The sequence below is a fragment of the Medicago truncatula genome, chromosome 2, assembly GCF_003473485.1.
Source record: "Medicago truncatula cultivar Jemalong A17 chromosome 2, MtrunA17r5.0-ANR, whole genome shotgun sequence".
In the NCBI taxonomy this organism is placed as follows: Eukaryota; Viridiplantae; Streptophyta; class Magnoliopsida; order Fabales; family Fabaceae; genus Medicago; species Medicago truncatula.
Genome location: NC_053043.1, coordinates 38,164,568 through 38,181,791, shown reverse-complemented (window position 1 = coordinate 38,181,791; position 17,224 = coordinate 38,164,568). Strand labels below are relative to the sequence as shown.

Below are 17,224 nucleotides of genomic sequence, written 5' to 3'. Positions count from 1 at the left end.
TCATGTATTTGAGACATGTCATCAAGTGTTCTCATGGCCCATATAACTGGACATTTGGAACATTATTTCTATTAAGTGTAAACAATTCAACTCGAGGAGGATATTTTTCTAGAAAAAGTTGCGTTTGAGATTATGAGATTGATAGCTAATTTCCATAATATCTTCTTATTCTAAAATCTATCTTGGTTTCTTGTGTGAAGATAGTATTGAGAAGGTTGATTAAGCAAGATGTACATTGAGGAGTCCAATTTCAATAAAAAAAATCTTCGTGATGTCATCTATCTATATCATTGAATTGTAATGTAGTATTGAGAATGATTGCAAGCCATGACCAAAGCTTAATTGCGAAATTGCATTGAACGAAAAGGGTAAAATGATGGTTCAGCACAAGATGAGTAATTACTACACATTGATGCAAGATTGCGCCATCTTTCACAAAGACAATTACAAACGAGCTCTTATATATGAAGATGGCTACACGCCACAACAAAGACAAGTTACACATTTTCATAACTGTCGCATCAGAAAACCTCTTGTATATATATTTTACGTTGATTGAATACAGTTATGATATAGGATGAATTCCTTAGTATTTTATTATTTGTTTGTTTTATTTACAGTTTTTATTTTCGATCCATTAGGGTTTTGTTATTTCCCTATTTAAGCTTAACAGTTATAGCTAAGAGGAAACTTTTATTCATTCAATAATATTTTAGAGAAGTTTTCTCAATTTATCATGGATTCCGAAACCATATTTTCACAAGTTTGACGCTTACAAACTTATTTCTTTTCAATCTAGGTTTAACGCTTTCTAGCCTTCGCTTCTGACTGCGTCAGTTGGTATTAGAGCATATTTCTTCTATTCTTTTCCTAACGTGATCAACCATGGGAGATCAACTTATAACGAGGGCAGAGTTTTCCAGTATAACCACGACTCTTACCGCGACCATGAATGCTTTATTTTCAAAATTAGCAATGTTAACAACTCATATGGATAACAATGTCAACAACAACAAAAACAACAACAAAAACAACAAAAACAACAACAAAAACAATCTAAACAGGGGAGGAGTACCGGTTAGGATTTGTAACAACAATCAGACTATTGAAGATTTGAGTTCTGAAGAGGAGAAAGTCGTGACTGAAGAGGGTGATGAACGTGGGAATCACCATGATTACCGCGTAAAGGCATATATTCCCTTGTTTTACGGAACGATGAGAGTAGAAGAATTTCTGGATTGGCAGATTGATGTTGGCAGATTTTTCGACGTCATGGACGTCCCAGATAGCAACCAGGTTAAGATGGTTGCGATGAGACTGAAAAATACTGCAACTGTTTGGTGGGATAGGCTCGTTGTTCAGAGACAGAGGCAAAGAAAAAACCCTATTCGAACTTGCAGAAGGATGAAACAGTTGATGCTTAAAAGATTTTTACTTGAAGATTACGAACAAATTTTGTATAATATGTATATTGAATGTGTTTAGGGCAACCGATCAATGACAGAGTACACACATGAAATTTTCCGTTTTTCTGAACGTAATAAATTGGGCAAATCCAAGAATCAGAAAGTGGCTCGTTACATTAGTGGTTTGAAAGGATCCTTGCAAGAAAAGATGGGATTGCAAACTGTTTGGACCGTTGCTGAAGTGTCCAACCTAGCTTTGAAGACAAAATTGATAGAGAAATTCACCAGAAACAATCAGAACAGAGGAGGTTGACCAATTAAGGTTTCACGTGGTGGAAACAATCGAATTATTGATGATTCAGGTTCTTAAATTGAAGTAAGTAGGACCATAAACTTTGATTTCTTTGATAATGCTTGTCATAAATAGAGTTCAATCAAAACCTTCAAAGATAAAATTCTTTAGTGATCCTCCATCTCCATCAAATTTTTAAACCATCGAATGAGCCTTATAGAGAATACCGTTAAACATCATTCTTCCTTAATCTATATTTTTCCGTCGATACCATCTCTGCCACTGAAACAACCGGGTCTTCAATCACCACCGGTGCTGCTGAAGAAACCATTGGATCGACGTGTTGTTATAGGTATCAACCAACCATCTGATTATGTTAATTTACAGAAATTCCCACTACTCATGGATTGGTCATCTAGTACTACGATTAAAGTCTAGGTTAAAATGATTGGTCTATAAGTTATTCAGCATGCTACTACATTTCTTCAAAAATGGCATAAAGGCAACTACTATATTTTCCAAAGCAAACCATCTTCTCATTTCACTCAATGGGATCAAGGAGGGTGGTCTCTTGTTCATTAGAGAGTCAACATGCATGGGAAGCTCTTTATCAGAATGAGAACTCAAGGTTGAGTTTTTCAGAGATGGAGGAGACTAATGTAAGAGGATTTCCTTAGAATTTTATTATTTCAGCTCAATTTTATTATTTGTTTTGTTTTCAGTTTGTTATTTTCAGCCCATTAGGATTTTATTATTTCCCTATTTAAACTTAATAGTTGTAACGTAAGAGGCAGCTTTTATTTATTCAATAATATTTTAGAGAAGTTTTCTCAGTTTCTGGTGGATTCCTGAACCCTATTTTCACAAGTTTGTCACTTGCAAACTTGTTTCTTTTCGATCTAGGTTTAACGCTTGCTTGCCTTCACTTCCTACTGCATCAACATTAATCCGGTATACGTTGATCAAAGAATAAAAAAATATCTAGCTCAAACAAATCAAAACAATTTGTACTATGCGGTTCTGCAATATCCAAAAATATTTGAAAACCTAGACAGCAATATGGGTAAGCACTCCTCTCATATCGTTCTCTCCCTTAACAATGACCTATTAAACTGCTTCATAAAAACAATGATCTATTAAATTCTAAAAGGTATGCAGTTCATGATTCAATTATACCTTTGTTGTTGTCATTGTAGATATGATATATCTTGTATCTAGAGCAATGGCTAAATGTTACAAATCCTAACATACACTCCCAAAGCCTATGAGTTTGACCCATTGTTAATATTAGGGAGAAAATAAATTGGTATACACTTTGCAGATGGAAGTCACATAAAACGGTAGGACATACTTTGATTTTACCCAATAAGACAGAATGTTGCTAGCGGTCCCTAAAATGTCGTATTCACCTAATATTCTTACCATCTTGCATTCATAATCATAAAAAAGAACATAAAATAAGAAAAGGGACAAGTACAACTTGCTTGGTGGTACTTAGAGGTGTATTCCTAGTTCAGCACAGTCTCATTTACAACCAAGTTTACCCAAAAAGAAGGGGAAAAAACAATTGTAACCCTGGCCTTCCCTGGGTATACCTAAAGATAACGTGTGTGTGTGGAACTATACATAAGTGAACAAGGACCAAACAAGAGACATACTAAAAATGTGATGTGAACATTTATGAGATTCGGAAGTAAATAGAAAAAACAATTCAGAGTACAAAATGAAACACATGGTCTAAAAGGCAATAGAAAATGACCTAACCTAACTTTTTAGGAGTATAAATTTGAACCAAATAAACAGAAGAGGGATAAGGGTTTTCTTATTTGAGCTATTTTTACAACAGAGAATTAGTGTTGTTGTGAAAAGAGAAATCAAATCACATGAACAGAATTTAATTTTCGGTTGTGGACTTCTGGTAATATTTTCTCCTAACAATTCTTTCTCTTGCAATTTAAAGCTCATAATATTATGCATATTTCCAACTTTTTTCATCATGCTTAGAATCAATTTCACCTGCTGATTTAACTTTGTAGAGATGACATTGGAGTGGTTTTTAATTCTTTGATAATCTTATACAAAGTTCTACAAATTCAATAAAGAGATCAAAAGTTAAATTTGATGTATATCATTTTAAAACAGACTTCGAATAAAGATTAGAGATGGTGTCACACCATTTTTTATTTTTTTTTGAAAGAAGATGGTGTCACACCATGTTCAGTAGCGTTATTTTGAAATGAAACTAGTGTCATTGAAAATATAATAATATTGTTGAACCAAACGTAGCCGTTAAGTAACCAAAAATTCATAATAAAATGTTGAGCAATCCTGAAATTTTGAACTTTCTTTGAGTTGTATGTATCATTTTAGGATGAGAGTAATTCCATCTAAGAGTCAAAATCAATGCTTACAACTATGAAGACATGATATCCAAATAATATTGTTTTTAATGTTGTATTGTTGTTAGAAGTTGAGTATTTAACTGTGAAATATACTTTAATATTTGAAAGAGTTTTCTGATTTTTTGATATCCCACATCGAATAAATCACTCATTTACATTATTTTATTCTATTATATAAATGGTCGACTCTCAAATACTTGAGATATCAAAAAACAAAGTTATAAACTTGTTTATTAATTGCTCTTTGGCTTTATTTAAATTGGCATTGGACGTGGGGTCTACTACATTGGTCAAGTCAAAGTTATTCAGCTAGAGGTAAATACTTTGAATACTTCTGCTTTTGTACTTTTTAATTACTTTTACTTTAAGGAAATTTTCTGACCTTAATTTTTATTTATTTAGTTATTCCTTTATACTTTTTAATTACTTTTAGATTAAGAAAATATTCTGAGCATGAGTTTACTATAATTTATTTAACTACAATACATTTTTTTCTTTTTCTTTTGATTTGGTTAGATATCTGAATTAAGTGTAAAATTAACTAGATGAAATACACGACTTTGATCTTTCAATTGATTTGGAGCAGTGAAATAAATTTATCTTTTTATTTGTTTAATTTTCAGGCAAAACTAAACCAAATAATAATCGATATGATGAAATATAATCTCAATTCAATTTTTACTTTTTTTTGTAAAAAAAAATAATTCAATGTTTTTCTTTTTTGATAAAAATCTTAATTTAATGATATTTCTTTATTTCTTTTAAAAATCTTAATTTAATGATATTTCTTTATTTCTTTTGACAAGCAGGGAAATAAAATCTGAAATCATTTATGAAAAAAGTTTCATAAAATCTGAAATTCTTAATTTAGTGTTTGAAATGCACCTCATTCATGTATAGTTTCCACTATATTTAGGTTTAGGTTAGGTGTACACTCCAATTGAAAGAAAATTAGTTTTGAACTCATTGGGTACAATAATTTTTGCAGACTATATCAGTCAGCTGATCTAGAATTCCAACCGTCTGTCCTTCATCAACGATCGAGATCTCAACAATGTTCGATACCAAGCCACTTGTGTCTGCAATGGCCTCAATTGTGTTCATGCGAACCATCACGAATGAGCTCATTCCTCATGAGCTCCTACAATTTTTTCAAGCTGGAATTCACCATCTTTTTCGCCAATCCTCCGCACAATTCACCATACTCATTGAAGAATTTCAAGGGATGGCAAGAAACCAAGTTTTTGAGGCTGCACAAGCCTATCTAGGAACTAAAGCAACTGTCTCAGCAGACAGAGTTAAGGTAAGCAAATCTGAGGATCATAAAGAGCTTGCATTCAATATTGATAGAAATGAAGAAGTGAGTGATGTTTTTGAAGGTGTTAGTGTAAAGTGGAAACTAATATGTATACAAGTCGACTCATCAAGAATTAGACATTACGATAATGACTCCTCACCCGTGTCAGAAATAAGATCCTATGAGCTAACTTTTCACAAGAAGCACAAGAACAAGATCTTCGATTCATATTTGCCTTATGTGATGGAGATAGCTAAACAGATTAAACAAGGAGACATGGCAATCAAGATTTACTCAAATGAATATAGCTGGTCTGGTGATGTCAAGTTTAATCATCCAATGAGTTTCGACACTCTTGCAATTGATGAAGAGCTTCAAAGGGATATTAAGAATGATTTGGACAAATTTGTGAGGTCTAGAGAGTTTTATAGAAGAACAGGGAAAGCTTGGAAACGCGGTTACTTGTTGTATGGCCCTCCTGGTACTGGAAAGTCTAGTTTGATTGCAGCCATGGCTAACTATCTCAACTATGATATCTATGATTTAGATCTCACTAATGTACAAGATAATAAGCGCTTGAAGCAACTTATTCTTGACATGTCCAATCGTTCTATACTTGTGATAGAGGATATTGATTGCACCGTAAAATTGCAAAACCGAGAAGAAGATGAAGAAATTGTTGATAATGGATACAATAAGGTATGTATTTCTCTATGAAACTATGATTCATGTTCGATTTTATTTCTTACAAAATTATGATTCTTGTTTGATTTTCATTCAAACCATAATAATGATTTAGAAGAATTTGATATACATGAATCTAGTTTAGATAGATTTAATTGTATTAATGATTTAGGTGACGAATTTTGGTTCTGTTAAGAATGTGACTTATACCCCACCGGGACATAATATTTTACCAAAAACGATTGTTCTTATTGGTAAGATTATTGTCGACCATGGTTGATCCAGTTGGTAAGATATGACACATGGCTTCAAAATATTTACATGTGAGGGCATTGGTTCGAAATAGTTGATCCAGTTGGTAAGATATGATACATATGTAATTACTCTTTAGTCCATGATGTCTATCCAGAACATGGAGACTCTTTGAGATCCAACTCACCTAAACTTTTATATATATGATGAAATTACTGCAAGGTTGCATCTATGCCGAGAGACCACTTGAATGTAATTGTATGATATTATTTTGTTCATGTCAAATATTTGTTAGAAACTAGTTATAATAATAACATAATTTTAAACTAATGTTTGTGATAATTTTTCTACAGATGACACTTTCGGGACTATTGAATGCGACAGATGGTCTCTGGTCGTGCTGTGGAGAAGAACACATAATTGTTTTCACAACAAATCACAAAGACAGGCTTGATCCTGCTCTATTAAGGCCTGGTAGAATGGACAAGCAAATTCACTTGTCATATTGCAACTTTTCTGCTTTTAAGAAATTGGTTACTAACTACCTTTGCATTACTGAACATGAACTCTTTGAAAAGATTGAAGTGCTTCTAGGAGAAGTTCAAGTTACTCCTGCTGAAATTGGAGAAGAGCTCACAAAGGATTGTGATGCTACAGAATGCCTACAAGACCTTATCAAATTCCTCCAAGCCAAGAAAATGATCAAGGAAGAGATTAGGAATGAACGGTCCACTCAAATTAAACAAGGAATGGTGGCACTTAAGATTCACTCAAATGACTATGATTGTTGGTGTTGTAAACCTACTAAGTTCAACCATCCAATGACTTTCAACACTCTTGCAATTGATGAAGAGCTTCAAAGGGAAATTAAGAATGATTTGGACAAATTTGTGAGGGATAATGAATTTTATAGAAGAACCGGGAAAGCTTGGAAACGCGGTTACTTGTTGTATGGCCCTCCTGGTACTGGAAAGTCTAGCTTGATTGCAGCCATGGCTAACTATCTCAACTATGATATCTATGACTTGGATCTCACAGATGTAGAGGATAATAAGAGCTTGAAGCAACTAATTCTCAGCATGTCCAACCGTGCGATACTTGTGATAGAGGATATTGATTGCACTATAAATTTGCAGAACCGAGAAGAAGAGAAAGAAGCTGTTGATAATGGAGACAATGATAAGGTGTATATTTTTCTTCAAATATATCATTAATCTTTGAGTTTCATTCGTACTAAAATGTCACACAGATGCATAAAACTAGAAGATATTAAAAATAATTCAACCCTACATGAATCTAGCTTAGATATATTTAACTACAGTCATAATTTAGCCAACAAATTTTATTCCTGTTGATAAGAACGTGACAAATACCCAACGAAGATATAATATTCTGGACATCATGAACTATAATGTCACCAAGATTTAATTTGAACCTAACATTTGTTCATAATTTGTCAACAGGTGACACTTTCAGGACTATTGAATGCAGTAGATGGTCTTTGGTCATGCTGTGGAGAAGAACACATAATTGTTTTCACAACAAATCACAAAGAAAGGCTTGATCCTGCTCTATTAAGGCCTGGTAGAATAGACAAGCAGATTCACTTGTCATATTGCAACTTTTCTGCTTTTAAGAAATTGATTATTAACTACCTTTGCATTACTGAACATGAACTCTTTGATAAGATTGAAGTGCTTCTAGGAGAAGTTCAAGTTACTCCTGCTGAAATTGCAGAAGAGCTTACAAAGGATGTTGATGCTACAGAATGCCTACAAGACCTTATCAAATTCCTCCAAGTAAAGAAAATGAAAAAGGAAGAGATAAAGAAGGAAGAAAATGTCAAAGAAGAATCTGAACTAGGGAGTGAAAATATATAGGCCATGTTTGGTTATGTACTAGAAACAATAAGTTAAGCTATTTAGATACTCTATATCCTTTTATAGGCATCTTTAGACTTAAAATTATCTTGAGTTGGGTGTCCACTTTCGTATCAAACTTACAATTGGGATATTTCAATTTGCTTGATGTTTTTCTTGTAAAAGGAAAAATATGCAGTGTGTACTATGTACTATACTTTTTGTTGTGAAAAAATGTTAAGGTGGGATAGCACATTAGATGCTCTTTGGACTATACTTTTTGTGAAAAATTATGATTTGTTTGACTTAACCTACCTTGCAACAAATTTCCATGGTTCTGTTACAACCCTTGAAAAAAGTGTCTTTAAGTCATTCTTGCTTTCACAAGAAATGTATTCGACATATCGGTTTATAGTCAAGCCTATAATAGAACATGATCTTTTATGAAAATTTAGCGGAATCAAAATCACTTGAAGTGATCATGTGAGGTGAGAGCCCAATTTATGACATTTTATGACTTGGAGGAGTTTAAACTCTAACTTGGAACCAAAGTTGGTGATACCTTGGTTTTTTTCCTTGCCTAATACTCACTTTTTCATGTACTTGATGTTCTGCTCTTTGACCTTGATGCATGTCCACTTGTTCCTAATTCTTCCTACCTAAGCAATTGCTCAAGGCCAATGAAGGGTCCAAGCATGGGGAAATTTTATAACACTATTTTCTACCTATTTTTTTTATAGCTTTGATTTATAAGAGAAAATAATCACATTAGTTTACCTCACCTTTAGAACTCTGATTTTCATAGCTATTTTTACATAACTATTTTTTGCAAGAGGGTGTGCAAGATAGGTGGTGCTGATAAAATGATCCGACTAAAGGTTACATAGTAAGCCGTGTTTACCATGAGCTGTCAAATGTGGAGGAGATTGACCATGCTGAGACTACCAACATTATTTAGAACAAATAGGTACCATTCAAAGTTTTTCTTTTTGCTTGGCGCTTTGTTATTAATTAGGTTACCTACTAAGGATAAATTGGTTCGTCGAGGAATCATTATCTTTAATACTAATATGGAGGAAAGTGTCAATCATTTCTTTATGGGTTGTGATTTCCTTGGGAGCTTATGGTATTTGGTGCGACAATGGTTAGGTTTTTTTTTATCATTAAACCTGTTGCATGTTGCAGATCATCTTAATCAACTTGGAAATTCAGAAGGTCTCTAAACATGTTTGGAATTTAATCATATCATATGGTTATCTTGCTTTTGGGTTATCTGGAAGGACAGAAATTGTTGTATTTTTCATAATAAGGAGGGTTCGTTGTACCAATTATTTGACAAAGTAAAGCTTATATCGTTTTGGCGATTGAAAACGAAACATGTAAATTTAGATTTTAATCATGATCTTCATGGTTGGTGGCATGATCCTTTTATGTGTTTGAGTTTCGTCACATAGCTAGCTTCGTTTGGCTAAGCCTTTTCCGATTTGTTGTTTGTAATTGGTTCTAGATACTTTTGATTTCTATCATTGCACTACTTGCGCTAGACATGAACTTTGTTTGTTAATATATTTCATTTTGCCTTTAAAAAAAAAAAATGGGATGAGAAGTGAAGTGAAGTATCCAATTCAGAATCAGAACATGATGACTACATGGAAGAACGATAACTTCTAGTAAAAGGTCGGAACCTAATTCCTCTCTCCCATACAAGGAGATTAAAATAATATTGCAGCTCATTTTCTTGTCGAATTTAATGTTTTTGTTCTTCTTTATTCAATAAATTTGTTCTATAAAAGCATGTTTTCGACTGAGTCCTAACCCATGTCGCCAGCCCAACACACAATGACCCAATAACCCCTATTCCTCATCTGCTTTTGGACTACAACCTTGCATGCTCTTGGCCGCACAGAAGCATGTCTCTTTCGATTAGGATCGTTGACGTGATCTCCAACGAACTCCCGCATTCTTTGTTGGGTTTCACAAAGATAGTTACAAACGAGCTCTGTAATATATAGATGGCTATGCACCACAACAAGGACACATTTTCACTACTTTTACCGACTCTTCTATCAAGTTCTCTCTAGAACCTCATCGTAACCTTGTTGTAATCTCACCGGAGAACTACCTCCGCGGTGAACTAGAGCAACTCTGTCGCATCAGAAAACATCTTGGATATTTTAGCGTTGATTGAATATATTGTATACGTCAGATCAAAGAATGAAAAAATATCTAACTCAAACAAATCCAAACAATTTGTACCTGGATTACGATGCGGTTTTGCAATATCCAGGAATATCTGAAAACCTAGACGACAATGTGGGTAATTCCTCTCATACCGTTCTCTCCCTTAACAATATTGATCTATTAAATTTTATAAGGTATGCAGTTTATGATATTGTAAATATGTTATAACTTGTATCTAGATCTATATATGGCTAACTGTTACAAATTCCAAGTTCCAACATACACTCCCTAAGCCATGAGTTTGACTCATACTTAATATTAGGGAGTGTACGGGTATCGTGAGTACACTCCCTAAAATGTTGTGTTCACCTAATATTCTTACCATCTTGCATTTATAATCATAAAAGGAACATAAAATATGAAAATGGACAAGTACAACTTGCTTGGTGGTACTATTAGAGGTGCATTCCAAGTTCAGCATAGTCTCATCTACACTTATGTTTACACGAAAAGAAGGGGGAAAAAAAAAATTGTAACCCAACCCTTCCCTGGGTATATGCCTCTATTGCAAAGATAACGTGTGTGTGTGTGGAACTATACAAAAATGAACAAAGACCAAACAAGAGACATACTAAAAATGTGGTGTGAACGTTTATGAGATTCCGAAATAGATAGAAAAACAATTCAGAGTACAAAATTAAACACATGGTAATAAAAGGCAATAGAAAAGGACAAGTTCAAGTTACTCCAGCTGAAATTGTAGAAGAGCTAACAAAGGAGGTTGATGCTGCAGAATGCCTACAATACCTTATCAAATTCCTCCAAGCCAAGAAAATCATCAAACATGAGATAAAGAATGAAGAAAACAATTCTTGGTCGTATTTTACTTACCTTCTGGCAAACTCTTGATCAACATGACCCTTTCTCTTGAAAATCAGAGGTCAACACAAAAAAAAAAGTTATATGATTTATTTCATAAAATAAAATAGAATTAAACTATTGAATTTTTATTTACCATTCTTAAACTTTTGACTTGATTTGATTTATATTGACTAGCAAAATAATATATTACCACCTTGGCATATCTTTAATGTAATATATATATATATATATATATATATATATATATATATATATATATATATATATATATATATATATATATATATATAACCAAGCAACCAACATAAATTCACACCATTGTACCCTTTGAAGCTTCAAAAGATACGATACAATACAAGCATTATAAGATTTCAATATCTTGTTATTAGAGGAAAGCATTGAAGAGAAGCAGAAGAAAATACATAATGAAAATAATATAGACGTTACTTAGCGCGCAAGTTTAATTCATTTGAGCTTTTGTAATTTCACTTTCATTTACATTTCATTTATGTTGCATGTAGTTAGTTAGAAGTTTCAGCTTCTATATATAGCTATTACTGTAACCGTTTTACAATCAATGAATAAGAATCACTTTCTTCTTTCTCCAAAAGCTTGAAGCTTTATCCATGGTGGATTTATTCTTAGAGTTTTTTTAAACGGTCAAAAACAATATATTAAAACCTCTCCGAGAAGCAGAACGTGTGGTAGATCATGCTCTGTTAAGGCCTGGTAAAATGGACAAGCAAATTCATTTGTCATATTGCAACTTTTCTGCTTTTAAGCAATTGGTTGTTAACTACCTTTGCATTACTGAACATGAACTCTTTGAAAAGATTGAAGTTCTTTTAGGAGAAGTTCAAGTTACTCCTGCTGAAATTGCAGAAGAGCTAACAAAGGATTGTGATGCTACAGAATGCCTACAAGACCAAATCCTTCCAAGCCAAGAAAATGATCAAGGAAGACATTAAAAATGAAGAAATTATCAAAGGAGAACATGAACTATGTAGAGAAAATATATAGGCTATGTTTGGTTAATTTCAATTTTGCTTGATGTTTTTCTTATACTTTTTATTGTGAAAAATTTGTTAATTAAGGTGGGATAACACATAAAACTTGTGCTAATTTTACATGCTAGCAACGAGATAACGTACGGAGTCTTGACCTAAACAATAATGTGAATTTTTTGGAAACAATGATAATGCCAAAAAGTTGTTTTTATTATTTCCGAAAATGAATAATCTCTAGCAAGCATTTCATTTTCTCTCTATTACAATGATTCCTTTCAATAATATCACATCCTTTCATTAGCAAGTCAAAATGAACACATACTTCAGAAAACGAAAAGATATAAATTGTTTTCACTAAGTAAACGGGGCCTTATTTTCATGACCTTGCTTATGGAGATTATTTTTTTTTTTCAGTTTTAAGTGAGACATGATTCCTAGAACACAATGCATGACTATTCGATCGATGCTGTCTCTATTGAAGAAAAAAAAATTAATTAATTTTTTTGTTGAAAAAGCTAAAATGAAATATATTATCAAAACAAAATGTTTTTCCTAACACAAGGTGTGCCCAAGAAATACTTGAAAAGTATTAACAATATTTACAAACGGAGAAAAGAAAACAACAAAAATACACACAAAAGAAATAACAGCTAGCCATAGCCCAAAATTGCGAGGGGATTCAGTCACCAACTATGGTAATTGAAAGATAAATGAACAAATTTCATCTTCAACCAAGAGAAGGAAAGTAGCTTTATTTTGTCCACCAAACACAAAATCGAGCATTCTTTACTGTTGAAAATCTTGTTATTTCTTTCTTTCCACATTTCCCACACAGTACCAAACGAAATGACAGTTAAAATTGATTGTTGCACCTGAGTTCCCCCACCACCAAAACTGAACTGAGTAAAATGCTTCGAAGCCAAGAATGGGGCAGCCGTAGAGAGTCCTACCCAACGAAGGATAATATTCCAGACAAACCCAATAAACAGGCAATGTAAAAATAAATGATTGACGGTTTCTAAAGAGCCACATCCGGTAACACAGACAAAAATCATTATTGAGAACTCCACGCCGAAGTAAGTTATCTTTTGTTGGTAATCTATTATGTAACAGACGCAAAGCGAAAACCACGACATTCAGAGGGATATCCTTTTGCCAAAGCAGCTTCACATCCACACGAGCGTCAACACTATGTTGAGCAATCTAAAAATTGTAAGCACTACAAATAGAAAATGTATTTGATTTTTCCAAATTCCATATCCACGTGTCTTTCCTTGTTAACCTGTAAATTCACATTTTGAAGTAATAAACATAGTTCAACAAAGTGGAATCATATGTGATAACGAAATATTCACGGATTTCAATAATATATGATTCAAAGATTTAGCATGAAAGTAATATGGCAAGTTTGATCGGTGTCATTAGGATTCAATGTATTCATGTGAATTTAGCAACACCCATAAGAATGATCAAAACCATAAATCCTATAATAACAGCAAACACGGTGACACACATATCAAAATTGATAATGTCTTGTTACCAAAACAAATATTGTTACCAAAAAATTATTGACTGTCAGACTAAAAAAAAGAGGAAGAAAAATGGTAAGTAAGTGTCCGTTAACTGAAAAAAAGAGTTTGAGTTTTATGGAGGACAGGTAAATGCACTAAACACCAAAAAAAAATGCTAAGTAATATTACTTTACAACACTCACCATCCCCATCTTGCATCTTATTTTTTATATATTAATATTTAAAATTCTTCTGATACACTATTTTGTAAAATTTATTATTTTGGATTTTTTACATTTATGTGTTTGTTGATGTAGACCTTTGAATCAAGATTGGACCACTCATATTTCAATTATGTATTTTAGACCTTATTGTTTAAGTGTACTTGGTTTGCCCAATTTTAATTTGACAGTCCAAATTGTATGTATGACAACGTCAAATTTTCGATTCATTTTTGTATAAACTATGTTTGTTAATAAATAACAATTTGTGATAGAATTGCTACTAATAAAGAGCTTCTATCTTATTTCACGTTTTCAACTTTTGAAGTTTGTGGGTGGAACAACTCTTAGCCATGTGAGGGCTTCTACTCTTGTAACTGTGAACTTATAGTGAATTTTAGTTTGTGATAGTGAATATGATACCCCTTTTATAAAAGTGTGCCTATTAGAGAGACCCTACATAATTTCCTTCACTTATAGTGAATTTTTAACATTTATTTGTTGTTCAAAGAATTCTTATTTTATCCTATCGTTTTAAGTATAAACTGTATGTAGGCGCCTTTTAGGGTGAGCGACCTTGATAAGTCTCTCACGGTGAGAGTATTATTAACCGTTAGATTGTAAGCTTTTAAGATTGTTATGATGCACTACCAACACCTTATCAATTTCCATTCTCACTCTTCTCTTTCTCCTTCAACTACTTTCGTTTTCCAGAACAAATCTTTCTCTCTGCTTGCGATAATCAATCCATAATTGATTGTGAAAATTGACAAGGAATTGGAAAACAAAGGAAGGGGAATGTCCCAGTTCAAGATTAATATAATGAAAGGAATTTGTTAAAGAAAAAATAAATAAGCTAACTAATTAACTTGTGTTCCTTTATTAATATCCAAACAATGGATTTTATGCTTGTTCAATAATTTGCTTGCATCTTCTGCAAAAAAGAAAAATGGTGTTTGCTTGCGGTTCCTAAAAGCCCCAAAAGGTGGTTGAGAGGTTTCAAAGATGTGTGAAGCTTTCGAAAAATCAAAATTTTGTACTTAAATTTCATTTTTGTTCTTTTTTAAACTATTAAAACTTGAATCTTTCACACTTAAATTGGTTAAATAAATTCATTAAGTTTTTCTAAAAAAATTATGTCATTACTCTTTCATGGAAGCACGTTGATATTTCAAAGAAAAATATATTGGTTTCAATGGCAGAGCTTCATATCAACGGAAGATGCGTTCGACTAAGCTTATATGTCAACTCTATTTGAAACTCATGTTGCTGCCAATCTGAATTTTTGGGTGAGAAACAGAGAAAGCATGTTGAAGATGGAGAAGAGAGAACAAAGCGAGAATTAAAAAATATCCGCTGTTGTTGGTGTATGTTAACAATCATAGAATTTTAATATCTGACCGTCAAAAGTTATTTTTTTCGCTTGCTCACGATGGGAGACCTATCAAGCTCTCCCACACTAGCATGAGCCCTGTATCATACAATCAAAATAATCACATTACTTTGCCTCATACTACCTCCTAATCCCATGAGTTTGACCCATTGTTAGTATTAGGGAGAAAATAAATTGGTACCCAAGTTCACACAAAAATGAGTGTACGGGTTTTGCGAGTGTATGTTCCCTAAAATGTTATGTTCACCTAATATCCTTACCATCTTACATTAATAATCATAAAAGACCATATGTTAGATAAAAAATAAAAAATAAAAAACATAAAATAAGAAAAGGGACAAGTGCAGCTTGCTTGGTGGTACTATACATAAATGAACAAAGACCAACCAAGAGACATACTAAAAATGTGATGTGAACGTTTATGAGATTGGGAAATAATTAAAAACAATTCAGAGTACAAAATTAAACACACGATATAGAAGGTAAATGAAAATGACCTAACCTAGCTTTTTAATAGTATAAATTTGAACAAAATAAACAAAGGATGGGTAAGAGTTTTCTTGTTTAAACTATTTTTACAACTAAGAATGTGTTAGTGTGATGAGAGGAAGAATTAGGAAGGAAGCCACATGTTGTGAAAAGAGAAATCAAATCACATGAACAGAATTTGAGGTAATATTTTCTCCTAACAATTCCTTTTCATAAAATTGAATTAAACTATTGACTATTTTTTTACCATTTTTAAACTTTTGACTTAATTTGATCTATTTTGACTAGTAAAATAATATATTACCACCTTGGCATAACTTTTATGTAATATATATATCCAAGCAGCCAACATAAATTCACACCATTGTAATCTTTGAAGTTTGAAAGATACGATACAATACTAGCATTATGAGATTTCAATATCTTGTTATTTTCCTCCTTGTTTTGTTGGCCTCTGCGGCCAGGAATCAAGCAATACCTGGTGGTTATAGCCCCATCAAGAACCTCAATGATCATCACTTGATTGAAATCGCCAACTTTGCCGTGACCGAGTACGGCAAACAACAAGGGATAAAGCAAATTAAGCTTGAGAAGATCACCAAGGGTGAAACACAAGTTGTTGATGGGACCAACTACCGTCTCCTCCTTTCTGCCATCATTGAATCTATGTCCTACCCTTACCAAGCCATTGTGTATGAGAATCGTTTGAAGAACTTCAAGAAACTCATTTCCTTTGTACCTATTAATTAATGCTTAAATTATTAGATGATGTTTATTATGTGATTTTATAGCATCATTTTCATGTATGCCTTATTATCAAACAAATAAAATTTTATATTTTCTATATCATAATGAACAATGGATCTAATTCTATGATATCATCGTCTATTATCTATGATATGAACAATGGATCTAAATTTTATATTTTATGTGATCTTATAGCATCATTTACATGTATGCCTTAAATTAGTGAAGTGCTTTTAGGAGAAGTTCAAGTTACTCCAGCTGAAATTGCAGAAGAGTTAACAAAGGATTGTGATGCTACAGAATGCCTACAAGACCTTATCAAATTCCTCCAAGCCAAGAAAATGATCAAGGAAGAGATAAAGATTGAAGAAAATAACAAAGAAGAAGGTGAACTAGGTAGAGAAAATATATAGGCCATGTTTGGTTATGTACTAGAAACAATAAGTTAAGCTCTTTAGATACTCTATATCCTTTTATAGGCATCTTAAGACTTATGATTATCGTGAGTTGGGTCTCTATTTTCGTATCAAACTTACAATTGGGATATTTCAAGTATAATATATTAAGTTCTTTGTAATTATTTTTATTGTCACAAAAATTA

At 32.7% G+C, this 17,224-nt stretch overlaps 1 protein-coding gene across 2 annotated transcripts; it reads left to right on the top strand.

Annotated features, from left to right (window-relative positions):
* Window positions 1–3,525: 3,525 nt before the first annotated feature.
* On the top strand, window positions 3,526–17,086 carry LOC11405732 (AAA-ATPase At3g50940). 2 transcript variants are annotated; one of them, XM_039830696.1, is made up of 5 exons: window positions 3,526–4,415; window positions 5,089–6,096; window positions 6,687–7,517; window positions 7,797–8,037; window positions 16,861–17,086. In XM_039830696.1, the coding sequence occupies exons 2-5, from the start codon at window positions 5,155–5,157 to the stop codon at window positions 17,034–17,036; spliced, it is 2,190 nt and encodes a 729-aa protein (XP_039686630.1). In that variant the 5' UTR covers window positions 3,526–4,415; window positions 5,089–5,154; the 3' UTR covers window positions 17,037–17,086. The 2 variants fall into 2 exon arrangements, with proteins under 2 accessions (XP_039686630.1, XP_024632134.2); XM_024776366.2 differs by lacking the exon at window positions 16,861–17,086 and having other exon boundaries at window positions 7,797–8,466.
* The last annotated feature ends 138 nt before the right edge of the window (window positions 17,087–17,224 follow it).

Bases quoted from the DNA above. Each gene is read 5' to 3' on its own strand.
- LOC11405732 (XM_039830696.1), top strand. From the start codon at position 5,155: ATGTTCGATACCAAGCCACTTGTGTCTGCAATGGCCTCAATTGTGTTC. The intron at 7,518-7,796 runs GTGTATATTTTT...ATTTGTCAACAG, and splicing joins ATAATGGAGACAATGATAAG to GTGACACTTTCAGGACTATT. The intron at 8,038-16,860 runs GAGAAGTTCAAG...AAGTGCTTTTAG, and splicing joins TAAGATTGAAGTGCTTCTAG to GAGAAGTTCAAGTTACTCCA.